General features: G+C 37.8%; 1 protein-coding gene across 8 annotated transcripts in view; it reads left to right on the top strand.

The window, feature by feature from the left end:
- CELF2 (CUGBP Elav-like family member 2) overlaps positions 1-21,937 on the top strand; it is a 562,200-nt gene that overhangs the window by 233,402 nt on the left and 306,861 nt on the right. For all 8 annotated transcript variants that reach the window (XM_065050162.1, XM_065050164.1, XM_065050154.1 and 5 more), the window contains one exon: positions 17,802-17,837. Coding sequence is in view for 4 of the 8 variants with exons in the window: in XM_065050141.1 (XP_064906213.1) it covers positions 17,802-17,837 (36 nt within the window). In the remaining 4 variants the exon portion in view is untranslated. Of the gene's footprint in view, positions 1-17,801; positions 17,838-21,937 lie in introns of those variants that run through there.

Below are 21,937 nucleotides of genomic sequence, written 5' to 3'. Positions count from 1 at the left end.
GTTTTGCATCTCTCAAGAGGACAGCAGAGCATCTCCAATACCCCTCCATGTTAAGGGATTCAGCTGGGGGAAGTGTCAAGATTCTGCCTGGTTGAGAAAACTCTTTTTTTGTCCCTGCTATAAAGTTTTAAACCTAAACAAATAAGGATTTAATTGGGATAAAACTTCAATGAGGAAATTCTTTCTTGTATTGAAATATTTTTGTTTGGTTTTGCTTTTCGGGGTTTTTTTTGTGTTTTTTTTTTTTGTTTGTTTGTTGGGGTTTCTTTTTCTATTGAAACACTTATGACATCACTTCAAAGCCCTAGCTGTGCTCTGTGCTGTCTGGAAATGCAACAAAACAGTTGCTTCTGGCTCAAAGACAATATACTCTATATATTACAACACAACTAGAGGGAGTTCTAATATGGGCTCCCCAGCTAGAAATAAACTGTTGTAGATATCTCTAATGTGGACAAGAGGATTCTGGGTATTTTTTCTACATTCGAGATGGCTTTTAAAGGACTTCTGCTGATAGCTATTTTTATACTTCTTAGTATTTTTCTCTTTGGCATTGATTTGTTTACAGCTGTTGTAGTTGCACCCAATTTCCATCTGTCATGGAGGTGTGATGACTTAAGTTGGATCTCACACATAAGGAGACTTTAACAGCGGTTTGAAATACAGTACCCCCTAAGGTGTATGTATTAAGACCCTTAACACTTTCATTCGCTGGTCCTACTTTTTCCCTTGTGCAGTTGATGTGGTTGCTCCGAGCAGTTGCTACAGAATGATAAATCTTCAATTTTCCTAAACACACCTGCATTATGATGCTATTGGAAGTTGTTTGCCCAAATGGTGTTATCAACTAGCATGACAATATGTTCCTCCACCTGTATTGCAGCATTCCTTCCTAGAGGGGCAAACAGACACCTCCATTTTTGCCTTCTTTGATCAGAGCAATGAGCATGCCCATAGCATCTGAAGATGGGTATTTCCCTACTCAAGCGAAATGTGGTAGCAGCAAATTCCAACTCTCTGGGCAAATGAGTTGTGCCAGGCATTTTAATGATGAGGTAGGTCAGCCAGGTTATAATTGTCTTTAATTTGCACTTGCAGAAGCTGTAACATTTACCTGAACATGATTGGCGCTGGGAGAAGTGGAAAATTCTGTTGCACTTCTGAAAAAAAATCAAAGAAACAACTTCAGATCTCGTATTTGAAAGAGAATATCCTGCTGATTGACCATGCACATTGGTATCAGTAGGATTTTTTGATCCATAGAACTGAATGATCACTGCAAGTAGTGAACACAAAAAATCAGTTCCATGGTGGAAAGCATGTAGTTTTGCTTTTATTTTATCTCTTTTTTTTTCCTTTTCCAAGAGTGCTTCAGAGCACTCAGCCCTTTTCCCTGCTGAATGGCACGTTGAATTTTTGCTCTTCTCTCCGCTGTTCTCAGAGACTCAGAACATTTTTAAGCCGAGGTTATCTAGGGTTTTGTCTAGTTTAGTTATTTTTAATAATGGAAAGAAAAGGCTGTCCTTCCCATCCCGCCCACTATGGCACCTTTTTACTGTAAAATATAATTTCCTTCATGAGTGAGAAATGAGTGATGAGCATAATAACTACTGCAGTCCTGTGCACCCATCCTGACACTTCTCATTAACTTGTAAACCAAGGCTGTGTATTCTCATTCTGTTGTGTCCTGCAAACTTCCCCTCTTTCTTTGCAGAACTTCTTGCAGGAAATACCCGTAGGCTTTAATTTCATACTTACTGCTGCATTTTTTTCTTATTTTTCAACTTTTGAAGTGAATGGTTTTTGCTTTCAGTGTTTCTGTTCTGTAGGAGGGAACTGTGGGTGGTTACAGCTGTAACGTGTGCTCCATAATCTCTAAGCATTTGTTCAAAAAATTCCCTTTTGCTCTGTTTCAATTTTTAACTGGTTGAGTGGTGTATGCTGGTGCCCTGGGGGAGTCTTGCTGCTCCAGCTATTGCAAGCTGAATTGCATCCCACCAATACTTGGAGCGCTTGACAATTGTGGTAAGTCCCTACAGGACCCACAGCCTCCAAAAAGAGGATAAGATGAGGGATGACAGTTGCAGCGTAAGCCTAGAAATCACTGCAGGTGGTAACTGAGAGGAGCAGCTTCTGGAGATTTTATTTTGCATTCAGTTTAATATTTTCCCATAAGCTTCTGGCCAGCCAGTCCATGACCTCCATTTCTGCTGAAGCCCCTTTGGGAAGGCATGAAGGAGCATTAGGGAACAGTGGGGGTTCTCTTGTTGGTAGCCAAGAGCAGAAGGGCCAAAGTATTGATTGGGAAAGGTGTGAGAAAAGGATCCTGCTTCCAAAGAGGAAGCAGAAGGCATGAACAGCAGGTAGTTTGGATGGGGAGAAGGATTTTGGCTTAGGGACAAGGAGAGAAGAGACCATGGTTTGTCTTGGTTTTCATCCATCCAGACTATTTGGGAGCATGTGAATGTTATATCTTCATGTTAATACTCTCCACAAATCTTTTTGTTCCCCATTCCTTGTTCTGATGATGTGATATTTGCAATGCAAGTTTTCTTGATACTGTTATAGAGACATCTCTTCTCATGCCAACTATTAAGAGCCACCATGTGCAATAACATTTGCGCGTATTCTTCTCCTGGCATTAGCAGAGAGATTTATTCTCTTTGTAAATGTTGAAATGTTTTACAGCTTAGTTATAAATATAGCAAAATCATGTCACTTTAGTTCCAGCATCTGGTAGAATCAGTTTAAAATATAATTGAGAAAAAATTATAATTTAAACAGCAATTTTGTCCCTATTTTGCTACTTTAAAACCAAAAATCCAACTTTTTTTGTCATGATATCTATAAACAAATATCTTCTTTCTTTTGTAAAACTAAAAATAACTACAGATGCATTCTCTTTCCCAAACTGCTTGCAATTTATATTAGCAGTGCCTTCAAGATTCAAACTATGGATCTGCCTGTTGAACAATCCCTGAACTGATGGATATAAGATTGTGGGCTTTGTCAGGGACACAGCCAGACGTGAAACCCTGGCTGCCTCTTGTTTACTATTATGAATGTTCATTTTTAAAAATGTTGTAAAGAAATGAAAGCCAGATGAAACATCTGTGAATCTCATTGCTGTGCACACAGGTTCCTGCAATGCACGGTGTACACCAGGGATACAGTTGTCTGCTCCATGTGTTGCTAAAATGGAGTATTCAGCCCCTCTCTTAGGGAAATATGTGGCAGGTTCACGGTGGGGTATAAAACTGAAATAAAGCATCTATTATATTTATTATCTCCATACTTCTTTTTCCTTGTCTTTTTTCCTATTGTGTGGTTTGGTTTGGTTTTTGTCTCCTTTTTTCTCCATCTTGTTTTTTGGGGTAGCCTTTGGACCAAAGGTGTTTGACATTCTGTCCCAGGTTTTGCCTTTTCAATTCTGGTCTCAGTTTCAGTGCATAAGTTTTGCTTCATCTTAACGGTAGGAACAAACTTGTTTTGGAGGGGAGGCTGCTTGGAAGTATGTTGTGAGCCTCAGATTTTTCACAGCACTTTTCTGAACTAATTGTGAGTTTAGTATATTGGTCTAAACTTCTGAACAAATAGTAGCAAGTCATCTTCCCTTTTACAAGGTAATTCAAGCCTCTTAATTCCTCCTTTAGTTTAAATCAGTTGGTGAAACTTCTGTGATTCTCTGCAAGGAAGAGTTTATAAATACAGAGATCCCGCTGTTTCTCTACAGAGCTGGAAAAGAGAAATTACTCTCTTTCTGTCTCAGAGCTCCTCATTCATTATGTTCATCTTTGCAAGAGTGAAATACCCTCATTAGCCACGATTTGTACTTTATGTGTAAAAGTAGTAAGCCTATTGCTTGGCAAAATTGCTGAACCTTGAATAATTTCACTATTTTTACAATTTTTAATTCTGATGACTTGAAGACTGAAGGCATACCTGGGACATTTGTGACCATGTCTCGAAATGTATTTCTCTAGTCCTTGTTGCTGGTTCAGCTACTTTGGGGGAGACTTTTGGTGTTCAATGTCTGTGCTATAGAGATTTGTGGCTGTAGTTAAAAACCTGATGCATCTGTTTAAAACATGTGAAAGATGGGTCTTGCCACAAAAGCTGCTTCTAAATTTAATCGAAGGAAATAATGTGGGCAAAGGATGGATCAGGAAACAGTTCAGCTGTGATGCTACTCCAAGTTGCCCAGTTCTCATGCTTTAGATTATGCTGTTCCTAATCTATACAACAGCTTCACCCCTTGGAACACATGATCAGTAGAAAAAGAAAACTTAATATGACTTTGTAGCTCGCTATCTTTTTACATCACAACACTTACTTCGCAGTGTTTGGAAAAGATGCATTACAGAGTGAGGGAATTTTACATGCCATATCTTAATTTGAAAGCTGTGGCATGCATTAAATTTAATTACTCTCCTTCTATGGCTTAAATTGAGGGCAGCTTCAAAAATGAGGGTGGCTTCTATTAAACTTAATTACTTTTCCCTCCAGTCTGTATGGTTAGTAATCGCGGGTAGATTCTAAACAAAGATACAGTAGAGAGGTTATTTTATGAGAATAAGGCTGGAAAACAGGCTATAAAATATAGAGAGATGCCAAATGCCTTATACCTGTAGCTTTAATTTATTATTGTTATAGTTAGTATAATAATAATGTTTCAGTGTAATTAAGAAGGTATTGCTGGGGAAGGGGTGTTAGTTGAATTTGGCCTTTATATGTTTAAGCAATGAATTCTTCCATTTCTTCAAGTTCTTTTGTAGATTTATGGGGTGAAAAAAGGTTAATGATAGAATTTTTTTACAGTGTGTTCTATTGACTATAGATGGCAGATCTGACAGTTAAAATGAAAATTGTTCCAGAAGAAATTTGAGTCAAACTAATTATTGGAGATGTTATAAGGATGTATAATTATATTCACCTTAAAAAAAAAAAAGAAAAGGGAAAGAGGGAGGGGGAAAAGTTGTATTACAACTGTGCTTTTTAAAGAACAAGTGGAGAAATAAAAGCTGTAATTGTTCTTAATTATAGCTAACTGTAATTGCACACCACCACAATATGCAGCACATCAGCAGCAGATTAAGAGATCCTGGCGAATGTGCAACGTGCAGAGCAACTTTGAGAGGTGTAGTTTTATGAATATACTTATGTATAATTTAGGTCTCCTGCTTTGGATTCCATCCGTGTTGATTTTATTTTATTTTTTATGGGTATTGTGGCAAGATAATTGTCAGTTGGAAAGTGCTGCTGCAGTGATTTATCTGTTCCAAACGAGTCAAAAACCTTCAAAAGGAAAACTTGTTTTCTTTTACACCAGCAATGTGATGTGATCAGGAGAGATTTTTTTCTCAAATGCCCTTGTGTATCTGATGCAGATAGATGGCTAGCAAGATATTTTTTTAAGCGTCTCAATATAATCACCACTGAACTCCCAAGGGTTTTACAGTGTGGTTGAAAAATCTGTTAACAGTCTATCCACAAGTTTTCTTTAGATTGAAACCCCTCAGAAATGTAACCCATGAGTCTTTAGCCCATGTGAAAATGCTGCTTTGAACAAAATCCAGGGATGTGAATGCCTAGAGGTAGACTCTGATTTCTTCTCTTTGCACCTGATTTCCAGTCTAACTTTTTTTTCACTTGTGTGCACACAACTCCTGTCTTCAAGTGCAATTTTACCTGTAAAACATTAAGCGGTTATTACATAGTGAGCCAAAGAGGGAATGCAGATGCTTAAAAGAGGCTTTTGAGCTTCAAAACTACTGCTTGTATTTTCTACTGCAAAACAGACCTTTGCTGAAAGAATTAGGGTCAGTGGGCACCATATTACTGATGAACATGTGCATCTTGTGATGGTAATTTCTGCATCTCTTGGGTACTTCAGATGCATTCAGACTTTGTCTTGATGTGCCAGGATCCTCCCCTGTGTTCCCAACCTGTTTTAAGCTGTTTCTTTTACCCAAAAATAAACAAAATCCATCTGTCACTGAATGCCTTCCTTCCAAATCATAGTTTTGCAAAATGTTTCAGTCTTGGACCAGCCACAGAGTTGATTCCACCTAAACTTTGCAGACCAGAAGCAATCTTTTAGACTTCTGGGATAGGGTTTGATTTTTGTCCTGATTGCTGGCACAAACTGTAACCTCGGTTGTAAGGAGATGTGCTTCCAAGTTTGTTCAGCTTTGTAGTTTCGGAAAAGTGTGTATGCCCACTGCAAAGCAGTATATGACGTTTCACAAAAGAACCGTATGGTTTAAAAGAGGGGGTTCACCAAGAATAACAGTGATGTACAAGAAGTGAGTGACACATTTCTGAGAGTAAGAAGCAACAGGAAGAAATTGTGAGAAATCGCTCGCAGCAAAAAGAAGTAAAATGGATGGCTAGTTACACAAGCAAGCATGCAAAGATGTAGATACAACAGAAGTTAAAGCTCATTCTTGCACGTAGCCATGAGCAATCAAAACTTGTTGTTTCAAAAGATTTACTGCATGGAGAATCTCCTGATAACTGGCATGTTCTAAATAAAGCATTTGCTTCAAATGGCAGCACCATGGCAAAAATCTATCCATTACAGAGCTGCTAATAAGTAAATGTGAGCAATATTTTTGACAGCAGGCTGTGGGTGTTTTTTAATAAATTTGTGTTAAGTAGAAAAAGAATAAAAGCTGAAACCCTGATAGCAACCCTATTTTGGCTACTGTTTTCTTGGCCCAAGTATAGATGGATACATTGACCCTGATCAGAAATTCACGAAGGATGTTCTGGTTAGTAGAAGTTAATGAGGAATTAAATGTATATACATTTGTGTATCTTTTCCCAGAAAAGCTAATGATATGATTCCAAATGCTGAACATGTTCCGCACTCCTCTTTGTTAATACAGTGTTGCTTATGCTTGGCAATAAACTATTATTTCTCTGCTACTTCTGTAATTACATTTAATAATCAGCTCTCACAGTCCAATAGTATTAAGCGTAGGAGTCTTTTCAACAAACTATGATAAATAGCTCCTTGCGGAACTGTTGTACTTGAGGAAGCTTTATGGCTCTCTTTGTAAGATTTGTCATTTTCTTAATGCAGCTTCAAAAAGCTTCTGAGCTTCGTTATGGACCGTCACTGTATTTTTTCCCTTCCCCCTCTGCCTATGAGTGTAGCTGGGTAAATGAAGCTTAATGTGCCATTTCCAAGCACTGTGACACTCCTCCAGGGCTGGTTACATTTACCATTGCTAAAGTCTAAATAAGTGAGTTTTAATGAGCAGGAATGCTTGCTAATAGCTGATTCAGGTACTTAGTAGTCCATGTTATTTAACTGTGGTAGAATTACAGAACATAAATGGTCTGATGATTAATAAATGTACCTGCTATATATTACAGCCTAATAGTTTTTGTCATTAAAGAACTATCTTAACATCCTCTGGTTTGAATGTGGTTGGGGATAAAAGAACTTGCTTGTAGATTTATATCACTGGTAATTTACACCTCAAAATACTTTTTATAATAATTTCACAATGTCATCAATAAATTGTTCAGTAACATTAATGAACTTGTTAGAGAATGGTGGTACTTGTGTATTTCGAATTCCCAAGGTGGCTAGCTCAGCAGGTTTAGTCTCTTTGCTTAGTGTTGTCAAAAATAAATTCAACCCATCCTTTGACGGTTAAGAAATAAGACAGTGAATTAGATCTTTGTCTCCTGCCTTCTCTTGTCCTGTTAATTTTGGGCAGCAGTAGAGTGACCAGAAAGAAAAGAGGTTGACCATAGGTTTTTTTTTTAAACACTTATGATTTGTGCACAAGCAGGTGGTAAGAAGAGAAAAAGGGAAAAAAAAAAAAAAAAAATAACAGATGGACAAGAATGAAGAAATAACAGCATCCAACATCTGTTGTGGTTTGTGTTGAGATGCTCCAGAAGACACCGGAGTATTTATGGAAATAGTATAAGGGATGTTTTGAACCACAGCTAATGGCACACAGGCTGCTGGCTGGCAGGCTTGTTCACCGAGGCCTTTCTGCATTTTTGCTATTCCATCCCATGTTTCAACCTGACACTGTTGCTCTTTGGATCACAAGGAGGAGTTGTCAGGACAGAAAGGAGCTAAGCAGTGACTTTATCCTTGAGTAAACAGTAGAGAGAAAGGCAGTAACTATTTCAGCAAGTAGATTAGGGGCAGATGCCTGAAGGAGCTGTTGGCAAAACTGGTGTTCGGTAGAGATGAGCTGTTTTCAGTCATTCTTGTGTGCACCCAATTAATCCTCTGTTAAAGTGAAGCTTCCAAAATGTAGGCAGACTTCTCAAAAGCCATCAAATGCTTCCTCAGCACAGGGTTAAGTAAGGTAGGTGCAGCATTTATTGAAGCTGGTTCATGTTTCCATAACTGGGAGTGTAAACAGAGGAGTTTGCATCTGCCTGTGGTACAGCATGTGGCCAAGGCCAGCATCCCTTCTACTGCATGACACTTCACCAAGAGTTGACCTTGTGAGATTTCTGGTATTTGCTGCCTTCTTTTGCACAAAAAAAATACCGTGATATTTCACTGCTCTCAAATCTGGAAGTAGGAAGACCCCAAAAGGGTTTTCAGTGTTTGTTTTGTTGTTTTGGTTTGGTTTTACCTGGTAGCCACCAGTACAGTTCCTGTAGAAAACAAGTTGTTTGCATATTGAACTGAGCAAGGAAGGCATTTCTTTCCTAACTAATGTTAATTCTTCTAAGGTGCCTATATTTTAGAATCTCACTTTGTTTCAGAGGTTCCTGAGCTTCACAAAACTTCAGAGATTCCCAAATGTATGTCTCTGCCTGGTCTGCCTTGAGTAAGAAAATAAGTATTTGAATATATAATAGCTGAAGTATCCAAGTTGTTCTGATTCAGTAAAGTATTTTGAGACCAGTATGAGATGCCATTGCCAAGCTTAGCATTTTGTGGTGGAGAATCAAGAGTTAGTCTGAAATAAGTTTAAATAAAGCCTACAAATTCTTTGAGTGTCTTCAAGTCTGTCTATATTAGTGAAAACCTCCAACACCAGGGAATACCAAAGCTTTCAGCTGTTATCATGTGAAATCTGGGAGTGGGCTGGGAGAGAGAGGTGTAGAGATTCAGTGGAAAATAGTTGTTAGGGTGTTTGTTTTTTCTTTTTTGACATTCATTATTAAACTGAAGACATGAACTTTTGACCCAATCAACAGCTGCTACATCATAAAAGCTGCTTGTGTAGATGGTACATATATCTGCTCCCCACACACCACATAAATATGAGAAAGTCTTAAATATCAGAAGATATTTACTGTAACCCTGTACAGCATCCTAGAAACTAAGCAAAGAATCTAGGCCATCAACATCTATAGTACTTGAACAATTTCTATGTTTTCATGTCTCTTATGCATCCTTGTGATTATATGGCTTCTTCTGTGGAATTAACACATGGCCCAGAATTCTCCTTCAGTTCTACATTTGTACAAGTAAGTTTGACCTCAAACTTTTGCTGAGATGTCAGATGTGATTACCCTCCTTTCCTATGTAGAGAAGAGATGATGGGAAATTATAGCACTGCAACAGATAGGACCGGTAGCATGAGCTACAGGTCAGTCAAACACCAAGTGCACAAAATTTTCTACCCAGGGAGGTTACAGTAGGTTTAATGAGCATATGGAGAGGAACATCTGCTCTGTTTTGGATGATCTTCTCATTTTGGAGAGAGACAAAGGGTATTTTCCTCCCACTGAGCTCATACAGCTCCTGGGGAAGGAGACTGTGCATCACTTCTTTCTCTCCCTGTACTAATAGGGTGAGGGTGTAGGAGTTGGTATCACAGTGGATTCTTCTGCATGTTCTACCTGCTACTTGCTGCATCCCAGAGAGTCAAATCCTCTACCCATAGTGCTTCCTTCCTTCATTTCTGAGTCATTAGCTTTCAAAATACAGCACTTCCCTGAGAAAACACACAGCAAGAGCAGTCCCTGTGCTGCAACAGCCGTATTTGCATATCCACGATGGCAGGGAATGACCTTGGAGCAAAGCACCAAAGCAGGATGTTTCTTCATTTCTTCTGGATGCCCCGGCTTTTCCCCCTAATTAACCTGGCTAAATTGCATCCTATCTGTGCCCCCGTTACCAGTCTATAAAATGGACACATTGCTGTGTTTCTTCCACCTATTAATTTTTATCTTGCTCTTTAATACCAGAGGAAGAGGATGTAAGAGAGGAGCTTTCACCTTATGCCCTTGACAGTCACTTAGATAAGAGGTCAAGATCTTAGCTGGGATTTATAAGTAAATTGCAAGGTGTAAGGATTTGGCCTGAATTATGCTTTAACTTGTAATTTATAATATTACTGTCTTCAAAGATGCTGGGTAGTGGTTTAAAACAAAACTTAAGTTTTAGTGAAATATATAAAATAATCACAATGAAGAAGGTATGTTTTATTTGGGGTACTATTTGTACGTTGGATGTGCACTGGACTTACACTGTTTCTGTGGCAAGCACTTATCACTGAATACACAGAGATTTACTTCCTCCTTACCTAAGGAGGGATAGAAAATTCAGAAGTAGCAAATTTTGAGTAGTGTAAAATGCAGCTTTTAAAAATAATTATGGGAGAAAGCAACAAGCATGTTTCCTCATGTCCTTTATCTCAGGCAGCTAATCTTGCAGAATGTCAGCTTGTATAGAAATAGATTTTTACATATGAACTTGTTACATCACTTCCTAAAAAAAGAGTGTTTAGCTTATACTTAAATAGCACATTCAGAGCCTGTTTATGCAGTTTTTCTGCTGCAATGTATGATCCTTGTTAGGTAGCTAAGCTCTGTGTGAAGTTTTTAAACTGCAATGTATTTATTTGCATCTTACTGTGTGAAAGATAAAATACCTGGAGAAGAATGAGTTTGAAATCTTGATTATTATTTTTTTAAATATCTTAATTTGCTTAAAAGGTTAAATTGTTTTTTTTACCATTTTCATCTTTAGTGGTGATAGAGCACAATTCTTAAAAAAAATATATGCTAAAAGCATGTGATATGGAGAAAACAAAAGCTTCTGTGGAATGTGTCACATTAGCCTTAGCAAAACTGAATTCAAAATTCAAACTCCATATTTTACCCAAATGTAGCTCGTTTGTTTTGTTGCACTCTAACAAATGAAGAAACTATCCAATTTAAGACCAGTGAAATATTTTGTGTCTCACAATGGTATCTCTATGCACACTATTAATTCTTCTAAGTCAACTCAGACATAATACCCTAAGTGATTTTAGAAAGAGCAAGAACAACAATGTATCTTTGGAGGTGCCATTTTTCAGCTGAAATGTGAAATCAATGTCCTGACCATTTGTGGTCATTAAAAATCCCGTGGCTCTTTTCTGCAAGAGTAGAGGCATTGACTCCCAAGTCTTGGTGAAATTCCAACTGAGTAATTGTATTCTTCCTGATACAACCTTCCTTTTAGAACTGATTCAACGTTCCTCTTCAGCTGTTCTCCCCTGCTTTAAGTGGAAAATCCTTCATTTCCCTTTGTAAACTTGTATTTAGTTCTGCTTTATAGTGACAATTAGTAGCTGCCTTGTCTTTTGCCACATCACTGATGCATGTCTATGCAGCGAGCACATGTGCAAACATGGAACTGAACAATTTAGAAAGCTGTTTAAAAGCCTGGTTAAAAGCGACTGAAATTAATGGGACATATCCCTTTGACTTGGTTGTCACAGGAGCCATTAACACTGTAGCTGAGAGATGTTGCCCAGCTGCATGATTTGAACCCTTCTCTACCCTGATTTTCTTGTGTTGCTCAAGTGTAGTGTGGAGCCACTGTTGGTGGTTGGGTTTCTGCTCACTGTCAGGAGAGAGTGGTCAAAAGCATCAGGTGCACTGTTTGTTCTGGTGAGCCAGATTCGCCCATGGGACAAAACAAAGAATAACTTCACAGTTATGCAGTATTTGGAAATATTTCAAAGTAGATCTTCCTAGTTATCAACATCATTGCAATTTGTTACACACACCTTATCAAAGCACACTTGGCATATCCAGTTATGCCCACAGTGGATACTCCTGGAAAAATACTTTTCAAGTAATTCTCTCAAACACCTCATTTCTCTTCGAATTGTAGTTATTCCTGTTCACAAATATATCCCTTTTGATATGATTAATGCTTCTGTCAGGTGTAGAAGACTGCTCATTCAAGGTTTGAACATTTCACCCAAACCAGAAATATCAGCTGAACCTTTGGGGGTATTTTGTGGTTCATGGAAAATAAGCATAAATGATAGAACTGCTGCTACATGTCCCAGGGAATCAAATGGGTTGTGGTCACTTGTCATGGAGAAGAAAGGACCTTCTAACTCTCCTGGTTGAAACAACAGTTGCTGACCCTGATGCCTACAACCATGGCCCCAGGGTTTGGATACTTCATCAGCTGGAAGACTCCCATATTCTGCATCTTGGGTATTTTTTGCTTGCATTTGTGCTGCTTTCTTAATAGTACATCATACAGATCCGTTCTTCAGCTTCACCCTTATCCTCATGTCCTTATCCTCACGTGCCTCATCTACCATATGTGGGCTTTATCCTCTCCCCAAAGTGTGAGATAGAAAAAGGAAGAATGGTGACACAACAGCAGGAATGTGTTGCTGCCTTTCTTTTTGCATCTTCCCCAGAACCCTGATAGATTGCTTAGTTTGAACCCATATGCTTTTCTTTCAGAACAAAATGTATTACACAGAATCCCAGAATGTCAGGGATTGGAAGGGACCTCGAAAGCTCATCCAGTCCAATCCCCCTGCCGGAGCAGGAACACCCAGATGAGGCTACACAGGAAGGTGTCCAGGCGGGTTTGAATGTCTCCAGAGTAGGAGACTCCACAACCTCCTTGGGCAGCCTGTTCCAGTGTTCTGTTACCCTTACTGAGAAGAATTTTCTTCTCAAATTTAAGTGGAACCTCTTGTGTTCCAGTTTGAACCTATTACCCCTTGTCTTACCATTGGTTGTCACTGAGAAGAGCCTGGCTCTATCCTTGTGACACTCTTCATATATCTGTAAACATTAATGAGGTCACCCCTCAGTCTCCTCTTCTCCAAGCTCAAGAGCCCCAGGTCCCTCAGCCTTTCCTCACACGGGAGATGCTCCACTCCCTTCAGCATCTTTGTTGCCCTGCGCTGGACTCTCTCCAGCACTTCCCTGTCCTGCTGGAACTGAGGGGCCCAGAACTGGACACAATATTCCAGGTGTGGTCTCACCAGGGCAGAGTAGAGGGGCAGCAGAACCTCTCTCGACCTACTGACCACCCCGCTTCTAATCCACCCCAGGTACCATTGGCCCTCCTGGCCACAAGGGCACAGTGCTGGCTCATGGTCATCCTGTTGTCCACCAGGACCCTCAGTTCCCTTTCCCCTGCACTGCTCTCTAAGGTTTGGGTTTGTCAGATCATTGAAGGCCATGGTCCTGCAGAAGCAAAAATTGTTTCTAAGCATAGTCCTGACCTTGCTAAGTTTTCTCACATGCATCTAGCAGAGTATACACGAGTCTGTCACAGTCACCTTTTGAAACCCTGCCCTGTCTCTTGTGCCTCAGTTTACATCTCTGCAGAAGAGCATTAAACTGGATAAAAATATTGCACAGTTAAACCTCATAGCTGTGTTGTGCCAAACCCTGCACGTAGGTGGGTATCAACAGCTGCCAGTCAGCCTCTGAGAGAAGAGCACCATCTGATTTCTCAGTGAACAAAACATTTAATAGAAACACAACAGTTTACAAATATTCTGAAGAGAATTCCTCAACAACTTACTTTAAAGAAAACTAATAGGCAGTAAAGTCTGTTTGCTGATCTTTCTGTAGATCTTCCCACTTCCACTTCACTATAAGGTTTTGACTAAAATATTTATACTTTTCTGCTTTGGTACACATCCTACTCCGATCCTACAGGAATGTGTATGTGTATGTGATGCTTGATTCATCCACACCAGCTTTCTGGGTTCGGAGAACAGTTACGTAGTTCTCTCTGGAGGGTACAGAGCCTCTTCAGTAGGTCAAAGCTCCTCACAGGTCTAGTGAATGATTTGTAAACCGGCATTTTGATCTTTTTGGAAGATGGGGTAGCACTTTGGGATGCAGACCTCCCACCCAGCACTCTCCTGTCTTCTACAGCACCTTCACTTTCCTTATGTACAGGCTCTGCTGCCCCAGGTCCCCCCTGCGTGGCTGAACACAAAATGCTTGGAAATTGTAAATGACCTTCTTGGAAATGCTGTGGCTACGCTTCATAATGTCACCATCCACCTAAAAGCTTTTTCAGGGTCTTTAGCCTTGTCCTCTTCTGTCCTTAGCATTGCTGTGCTGTAGTTTCTCTGATTTGCCTTGGCACAAATTTTAGTGGACAGCCCTGACAAAGCATTTAGCTTTCCGTTCTCACTCTTTTTCAAGGTCTTCCTCTCATATCATAGGTAGGATGTGAAGACACATAGTCTTATATTCATTTTCCCTATAAGTATTATCCTTCTCTTGTTTTTACCCATAAAAAAATATTTTTTTTTTTCTGTAGATACAGTAAATCATGAGATATGTTTATTGTATGTCTCATTTGGGAGGACTAAGGATTGGAAAATTGGTTGTATAAGTCTAGCTTCAGTTTCTTGAAATACTGCAGAGTGAGTATCCATTATGTTTAAATAAACTTTAAGGGTTTTCTTGATGAGTAATTTGCTCCATAAGATTTTCTTTTTTTAAACTCCCATGAAATATATTTATAGAGCAGTGTTTCAATTCCTGATATTTATAGGACACTCACAGTGGACGTAAGCTATCTTCAGCAGTCCATGTACCATTTATTTCCAGTGACATTGCAAGGATAATTGTGCTTGTTTTCTAGGAAAATAATATTTTTAGTTTAATAATCTAAAGACAGTTTGTTTTGTTTTGTTTTGTTTTAATGGTTTAGATGTTTATTCAGTTCATGAGAAATAGTGATATTTTTTGATAGCTGGGAAGTAATCTGACTTCTCTTTTACTTGTGAGTCTGAGTTTTGAGTTCGATCTGTATTTCAAAAATCATTACCTTACATATTTTTGTTTGAAATTGGAATTTGATCTGATCAAGCTTGAAACTGGCAACAGAATTAATTACATTAAAAATATATATGCTAAAGGCCCACAGCGCCTTTGTTTAAGATTCTGATCACATTCAGACTTTTTACCATTATATCAACTATTTAATAATTGTGTTCATGAGGTCATCATGTCTTATAGAGAGGCTTATTTAACAAAACTTAAAATTTTTAGAAATTTAGATGCCCCAGTCCCTCAATGCTCTGCTCAGAAGCTGTGTTTCCAGCTTATCATTCTTTTTTAAACATAGCTTCTTATGCTTCTTCAGGCTTCCTGCAATATCCACCTATGATTTGCCTGGTTGTATCTTTAAGCTGGATGAGCAACTGCTATTTTATGAAGTGTGCTCCTATACCCTAAAGCAATAAGGTTTGTGCTATTCTGTTATTAGAGTAATAATAGGTAGCTAAAGGCTAGGGAGTCCCTTTAGAAGAAGAAACAAAGAAATGCCCAGTCTCACTTTGTCATCCAGGTTCTTTCCCAAAAAAAGCATTTAAATGAAAGTAGATGATGCCTGTGATTAGTGGTGGAAGGGAGATGATTGGAACCATTTAGTGTTCCAGTTCTTTAATAGGTTATGGGAAATATCATGTTAATTCTTTGAACTGTATAAGTTGTGAGTAAGGCTTGGAAAATAAGGTTATATGATACCAATGTGAAGGAGTTTAATGAAAATAAAATATCTAAAATGTACAGCTGTATCAAATTACCTCATAGAAACCAAATCTGTATTGCTCCACTCTAATGCCATTTTCTTATCTTTTTCCATTCTCCTCCCCTTGCTCCTGGCTCTCAGCTTTGATGTCATTTATATTATGGACTTTGTTCATCGCAGGTACTTGTTAAATGCATACGTGTCTGCCTTTGCTGGAGTGGGAACTGGCTTTTCTGAGAAGGATTATATGTCTGTTGTTGAATGGAGGGTGCAAGAAAAGAGTGTTAGCCCCCTTTTTATATTTTTCGCTTATTCCTCTTTGCAACCACCAAACACACTTTTGCTCTGTGCCTTTTGAAGCAAAACACCGGGAGGTTTAACGCAACCTTCTGTGACCAGCAAACTGCACAGTTTGAAGATAGAGACTCAGTGAAAATGCAAAGCCATGCATGTTTAGCAGGACCATTTTATCTTCTCTGACATTGTAATGGAGTCTACAATTGCCAGTGTAACCATTAAGGAAAAAGCCTGGGTGGCACTGTGGGGTGGTCAAAAAACCAACCAACCAAACAAAACAACAATAACAAAAAAACAAAACAAAAAGATCCTTGTACCTCTTCATATTTCATATAGTGCCAAAAAGCATGTGGGATCTAAAATTATAAAGGAGTTCTGAATTATAGTGGTTTTAGTATAATAACTCTGTAGGTAACCCATCAAAAAAATGGTTTCAGAACATGGAAAAGCTCTACAAGAACCTTCAAAAATATCTTCCCTTTTTTTTTTTTAATTTAGGAATAAATTAGGCTTGAATGTTCCATATGTATTTATAAGGTTTATACCCTCACAACAAAAAATATGTAATCTTGGTTCCATACTCAGACACCACTAGATTAATAGTTTTAAGAACTGTTAAGACACGGAGGATTTTGGGACCTGTCTTAATTACCACCACCCCCCAAAAAAACTAGATTTATTTTTTTTTTTTCCCCCTGTATGTAAAAGTGGAAGGAAGGTTTTTCTGTTCCTCAGTTGTAAAAAAGGAGAAGAGAATATTATGTTTAGAATTGTCCCATAGCACATGTTCAAAGCTACAGGTGTGAAATTTTGCAGTTTGGATCTCAGCTGAAATAAATAGGGTATGAATTAACCACCTGTCTTTCATACAGTCAACTTAAACATAGGACAGAGATTTCATAACTGGACAAGCAAAGTGTGAAATGAGATGGACCTCTGGTCAAGTCTAGGACAACAAGACCCCTTACGCCTCCTCGCTGTATTTTTAAGATCTTATACATGAGAGAGAAAGGAGATATGGAGCTATCCAGATGTTTTCCTGATGTTTGGATAAGGTATAAGCAAATATGCTGGGGAGGGGAGCGAGGACATACAGTGGTGGTAGATCTGGGATGAGTTTTAAAGATCGTGCACATAGCTAATGATAATGTATTTAATTGTCCTTTAATGTGACATACTGGTCACAGTAGCCCACTTCCACTGTCTCACACTCAGTTTCCCTCAAACAAACTGCTAACCCACAGAACAGATTCAAACAAGTAAATTGGATCAAAAATTACATATTTGGACAGTAACTATTGCCTAAAACCCAATATAGGAAGATTTAGCATTCACATCATACTTTTTTTTTTCAGTTATGACGTGGTTATAAATCTGTCTAATGTCTTGCTTTTGCTGCAGTACTGAAAAAGGGAACTTTTTCCAATGGAAAATTGGCCCAGTGCTACGTTTTGGCTATGTAGGATCATGTAGTGCTGGCATTTGAAACAGTGATAATTTTATGCCTAAAAAATGAGCAATTGCGCCATTGAGAACTTTATTCTGCCGAAATCCTTAGATCACATTCCATCATCTGTTCTTCGCATTTTTGTGTATATGATCATGTGGAGATTATATCCGCAAAGGACGCATTTGCATATGAAGTTGTGTATGTGTATCCACGCTCCTAAAAAATACAAGCAGGATAAAGGCATCTTTCAAGTTTTAAAGCTTCTTTAAACACAAGCTAATTTTTCCTTGCTTTTGTGTCTTTCAGAGAGACTTCCACAGAATTACCTGGAACATTACCAAGGTAAGCAAGTTGCCCTAAACTGTGTCTGTGCATCAGTGTCTTGAAAGTGCTGAAAGAAGCACAACCTTTTGAGCCAGAACATGAGCTTTTTCCTAAGGAAAACTGCTGGGATATTGAGAACTGAAGGTGTAGAGAGGAGAACACACGCTGCATACCTCAGACAGACAAATAACTGTGAAATACTGGCACAATCAAAACTAAACAGCTCAAAGCGACATGTTGAAGTTGCTTTGAGGCTTAGCACAGTTGTGCACCTGATGAGAAAAATCCCAGATGTGGCTTTCATCCAGCTGTGCAATTATACCCATTGCAGGTGTCTTGGCTTTTGCTTTAAATTTCACCTGAGGGATGAGGGGAGGGAAACTTGGAGGTAGGAGGAAAAAAACACTGTGATCTTAAGGCATTTTCATTTGGAAAGCAGCTTAGACCAAATTCTTCTATGCTGAGAAAGCTTTTCATAAAATAATAGAACTAGATACAAGTCTCTCAAGGTATAGTAGAGGTTTTTGAAGAAAGAACTGCCTACATATTGTCAGAGGATAGAATAAAATTCTGTAATCATGCAGATAAAGTGTTGAGAGAAGGGAAACAAAGGAATCTGATATGGTAACCTGTTACTTAGCAGAGATGTCTGGTGAGCAGAGAAAAAGGTGCTCTCAGTCCTCTTGCATCTTCTGCCACCAGTTTTGTTTGTCAAGGTGCAGAGGTTTTCAGTGAGATTGTGGTTTGGGGGTTTGTTGTCCTCTGATTAATACCAGTGTTGTAGTTCATACAATATATAATGTTGAAAGGAAATTTCAACCAAAAAATTTATGTTTTCATTACCCATGGTAATACATACAAGATGTTTCTGCGGCCAAGAAAAAATGTCTGCCTTTTTTCGTGGTGCGTATTGGTTGGCTTGACTGTGTTATCAAGCTGTAAAAATATAGATTTTCACTGTGTGGGATTTTTTATTTTCCCCTTTGTAATGTATCACCTTGTTTTGTAGGTACAAACTTGTGTAATTTATATCAGATATTCATTTAATAGATAACTTTCTTCTTATGACTTACCATCACTTGATATCCTCAGCTGGGGAAGCAAACATGATGGTAAAATTTACCCAAGCATTTCAAGTGCTGACCAATGATCAGACCTACCTGACACATAAAAGATCTTAGTCATACTCAATTACAATTCTTTATACATACAAAAATTCCTTGATTAGGAATAACACTGCTTAGCTGTATCTTTTACTGGTTTTAGTGCTAAAATATTTCCAATTGGATTGCATGCCCTTAATTGGTTAGGTATTATATGACTAATATACTGGAAACATGAAGACCTTGTACTGCAGAAATGAATTCCACTTTCAATTAAAAATGAGATATACAGGTGCTTGAATAAACATCCAGTTTCATACTTGCCATTAATGATTGCCTAAATGTGTTTTTTGAATTATTACCACAAGGCTTTAACTTCAACTGTTGCAAGATGTCACAAGTGAAAATCAGATTATACAAACAATGTGCACAAGGCATTGTAATTGTGCTCTAAATATTAAAACCAATGATCTTGTCTTGATTTAAAACAAACATACACAGCTATGTGCAGGTTCTCTAGTCCTCCAGCCTTCTTGGGGATTCACCTGTTCCTGCATTTCTCTAAACAAGCAGTTCCTTGGGGTTTTTAATCTTATGTGGTGATGTATTCATCTAATATTTTTTGTTCCACTTTCAAACTTCAAGTGAACCCTTTTGCTATTATTAATTCATAAGTGTGAAACAGTCCAATTTCCCCACCAAGACCACATCTTCTTCCACCTTCACCCTATAACCACTTTATAGCAAATAAAATTTTAGGTGGAGCACCTTGAAATGATGAAACTAATAACCACTTTCCCATAGTCACTGTGCCCTCTATAATGCTAGAAGTCTAATCCTCATTTGTGCAGGCAAACACGATGCCTTTTCTCCTGGATATATTTGTGGCCAGGACTGATCAAATTCTTTTCAAGCATTTGTAAACCTGGTGAAAGTGTTTTCTTTGCAAGCAAAGTGTGAGCAGATGTGTCTGTACTTGGAACATTTTGTCTGACTGTCAGAAGGATTCAGGCACTGGTAGCACTAATTTTTGGTTGTCATTAAATATATATATATATATATATATATATAAAAAATTTCCCAAAAAACCCTTCTGAATTTTACATAGTTGAAATAAAGAAGGGAAAATAGGGATTTATTACTAGAAAGCCCTGTAAATAGTAAGAAGTTATGGAAAACAATATTATATTTTTCATATCTTATCTGCTCCTATACTAACCAAGAGAGGTTACTTCCGTGCATTTTTAAAAGAGCAAACATAAAAAAGTGTCGTGATAAATGGTGACTTTTTAATGTAGTCATTTTCCATTAAATACTGCTGATAGATTAACTACATGATCTCCAATGATTATATTTAAGAGGAAGAAGAAATTACCCTACATTGTGCCACTGAAGAATATGTATCACTGATAGGTTAAAGTAGAAATATCTGAGGTGGTGCGTGTCATTTAGAAGGAAACCTAATAGATTAACGTTGCCTGTAGAAAGATATAAAAATATTCAGCACGACTGTATTGTGTCAGTTCTAATTTACCAGTTATTTCTGATGATTTTGGGAAGCTCAGGCTAGAGAAGGAATTGAAAATTTAAACTTGAAATATGATAAAGAAGCTTTACAATTTTTATATTAAATGTCATTCTTATATCTATAAATGTATATTGTTTTTTCGAAGAAAGGCTTTCTGTGTGCAACAGCACATCAAAGAACAGATCTTCACAAGGAAAACTTTATAATAATATTAAGTTGTTCATTGCATGACCTATTTAAAGTACTCAGATACTTCTTGTTGTAGACTACATAATTAAATTTTAAATGGAACATGATAAAGAAATTATACTGGTGATCTCCAGAGATTTGAATACCCTATTTGGATCTTTACAAGAGTGTAGCAAAGACATACTTTAAAATTTAATAACGGTCTGGCCTATTTTTTTTTTTCCTTTTAGATGTTCTATAGCTGCTATGGCAGTCCTATTTCAAACTGTATTTGCTCTCAACATTACATAGACGGTACCTGCATTAACCAACCAAACTAAAAGTACTAGAAGAAATATAGCTTAACCTGAGAAATCCACCATTTTAAGCATGATACAAAACAATTAATGAATGAAGAAGCTCCTAAAATCTCGTGGTACCTAAGCCTGTAACCACCCTTTCATAGACCAACATCTAAGTGGTTGAGAGGATGGTAAATTAGCGAGGTGGAGTGCTCAGAACAGTGCGAAGCCCCGTGGGCAAAACAGAGATGATATTTGGAGCTTAAATGAGAAAATACTCAGCTTCAATATCAAAGGAATTATTTCAGTCTCTAGCCACTTCTGTTTGTTTCTGTGAAAGTTACTTTATATTTAAAGAAGAACAAATATTTTAATATAGATTAACCACATGGATTATTTATTTGCTTAATGCTAGATTAGTAATGATAACAGAAGTAAAATTTAGGTTACTATTCCACTTTTACGTAGTGGCTGAATTTTACATTTCACTTGGTGGGGTACTAAAGTTTAAATGGTCACTTCCTCCTCAAAGTCATTCTTATCTACTGTCAAATAAATCCAAGAGAATAATTTGCATAGTTATTTTTCATAGAAAAGTTGTAGAAAGATCTCTGCAGCCCCTCCATAAATCTTGTACATAATTCAGGAAAACTTATATTTTGAGGTAAAGGCCATCTTAAAACTGTCATTTAGAAGGGTTTTTTTAGACATGTAGGAGGAAGTATGCAATAAAATATAACAGCATGGATATATTGATGCGAAAACAATCAAGTATCTTCAGAATGGAAATTTAAATCTGTAGTTTTTCTTAGAATTGTAATAATTTGCCAATTTTATGTATTTTAAACAATTGGTCTGGAGTAGGTTACAAATTTTAAGCCCTTCTGACTAAGCTGGGGTTTTATTCTCCCCCTTTCCATAAATTTCTCTAATAATGTCTAAGTTCCATTTACTGTAGAGACTTATGTTCTGGAATGTCTACAGCACTTTGAAAATAGAATTTAAGTACTGAAGGCA

This window comes from Columba livia, chromosome 1 (assembly GCF_036013475.1).
Source record: "Columba livia isolate bColLiv1 breed racing homer chromosome 1, bColLiv1.pat.W.v2, whole genome shotgun sequence".
In the NCBI taxonomy this organism is placed as follows: Eukaryota; Metazoa; Chordata; class Aves; order Columbiformes; family Columbidae; genus Columba; species Columba livia.
Note: the sequence above shows the minus strand (reverse complement) of the source record. Positions and strands in the feature narration are given on the sequence as shown.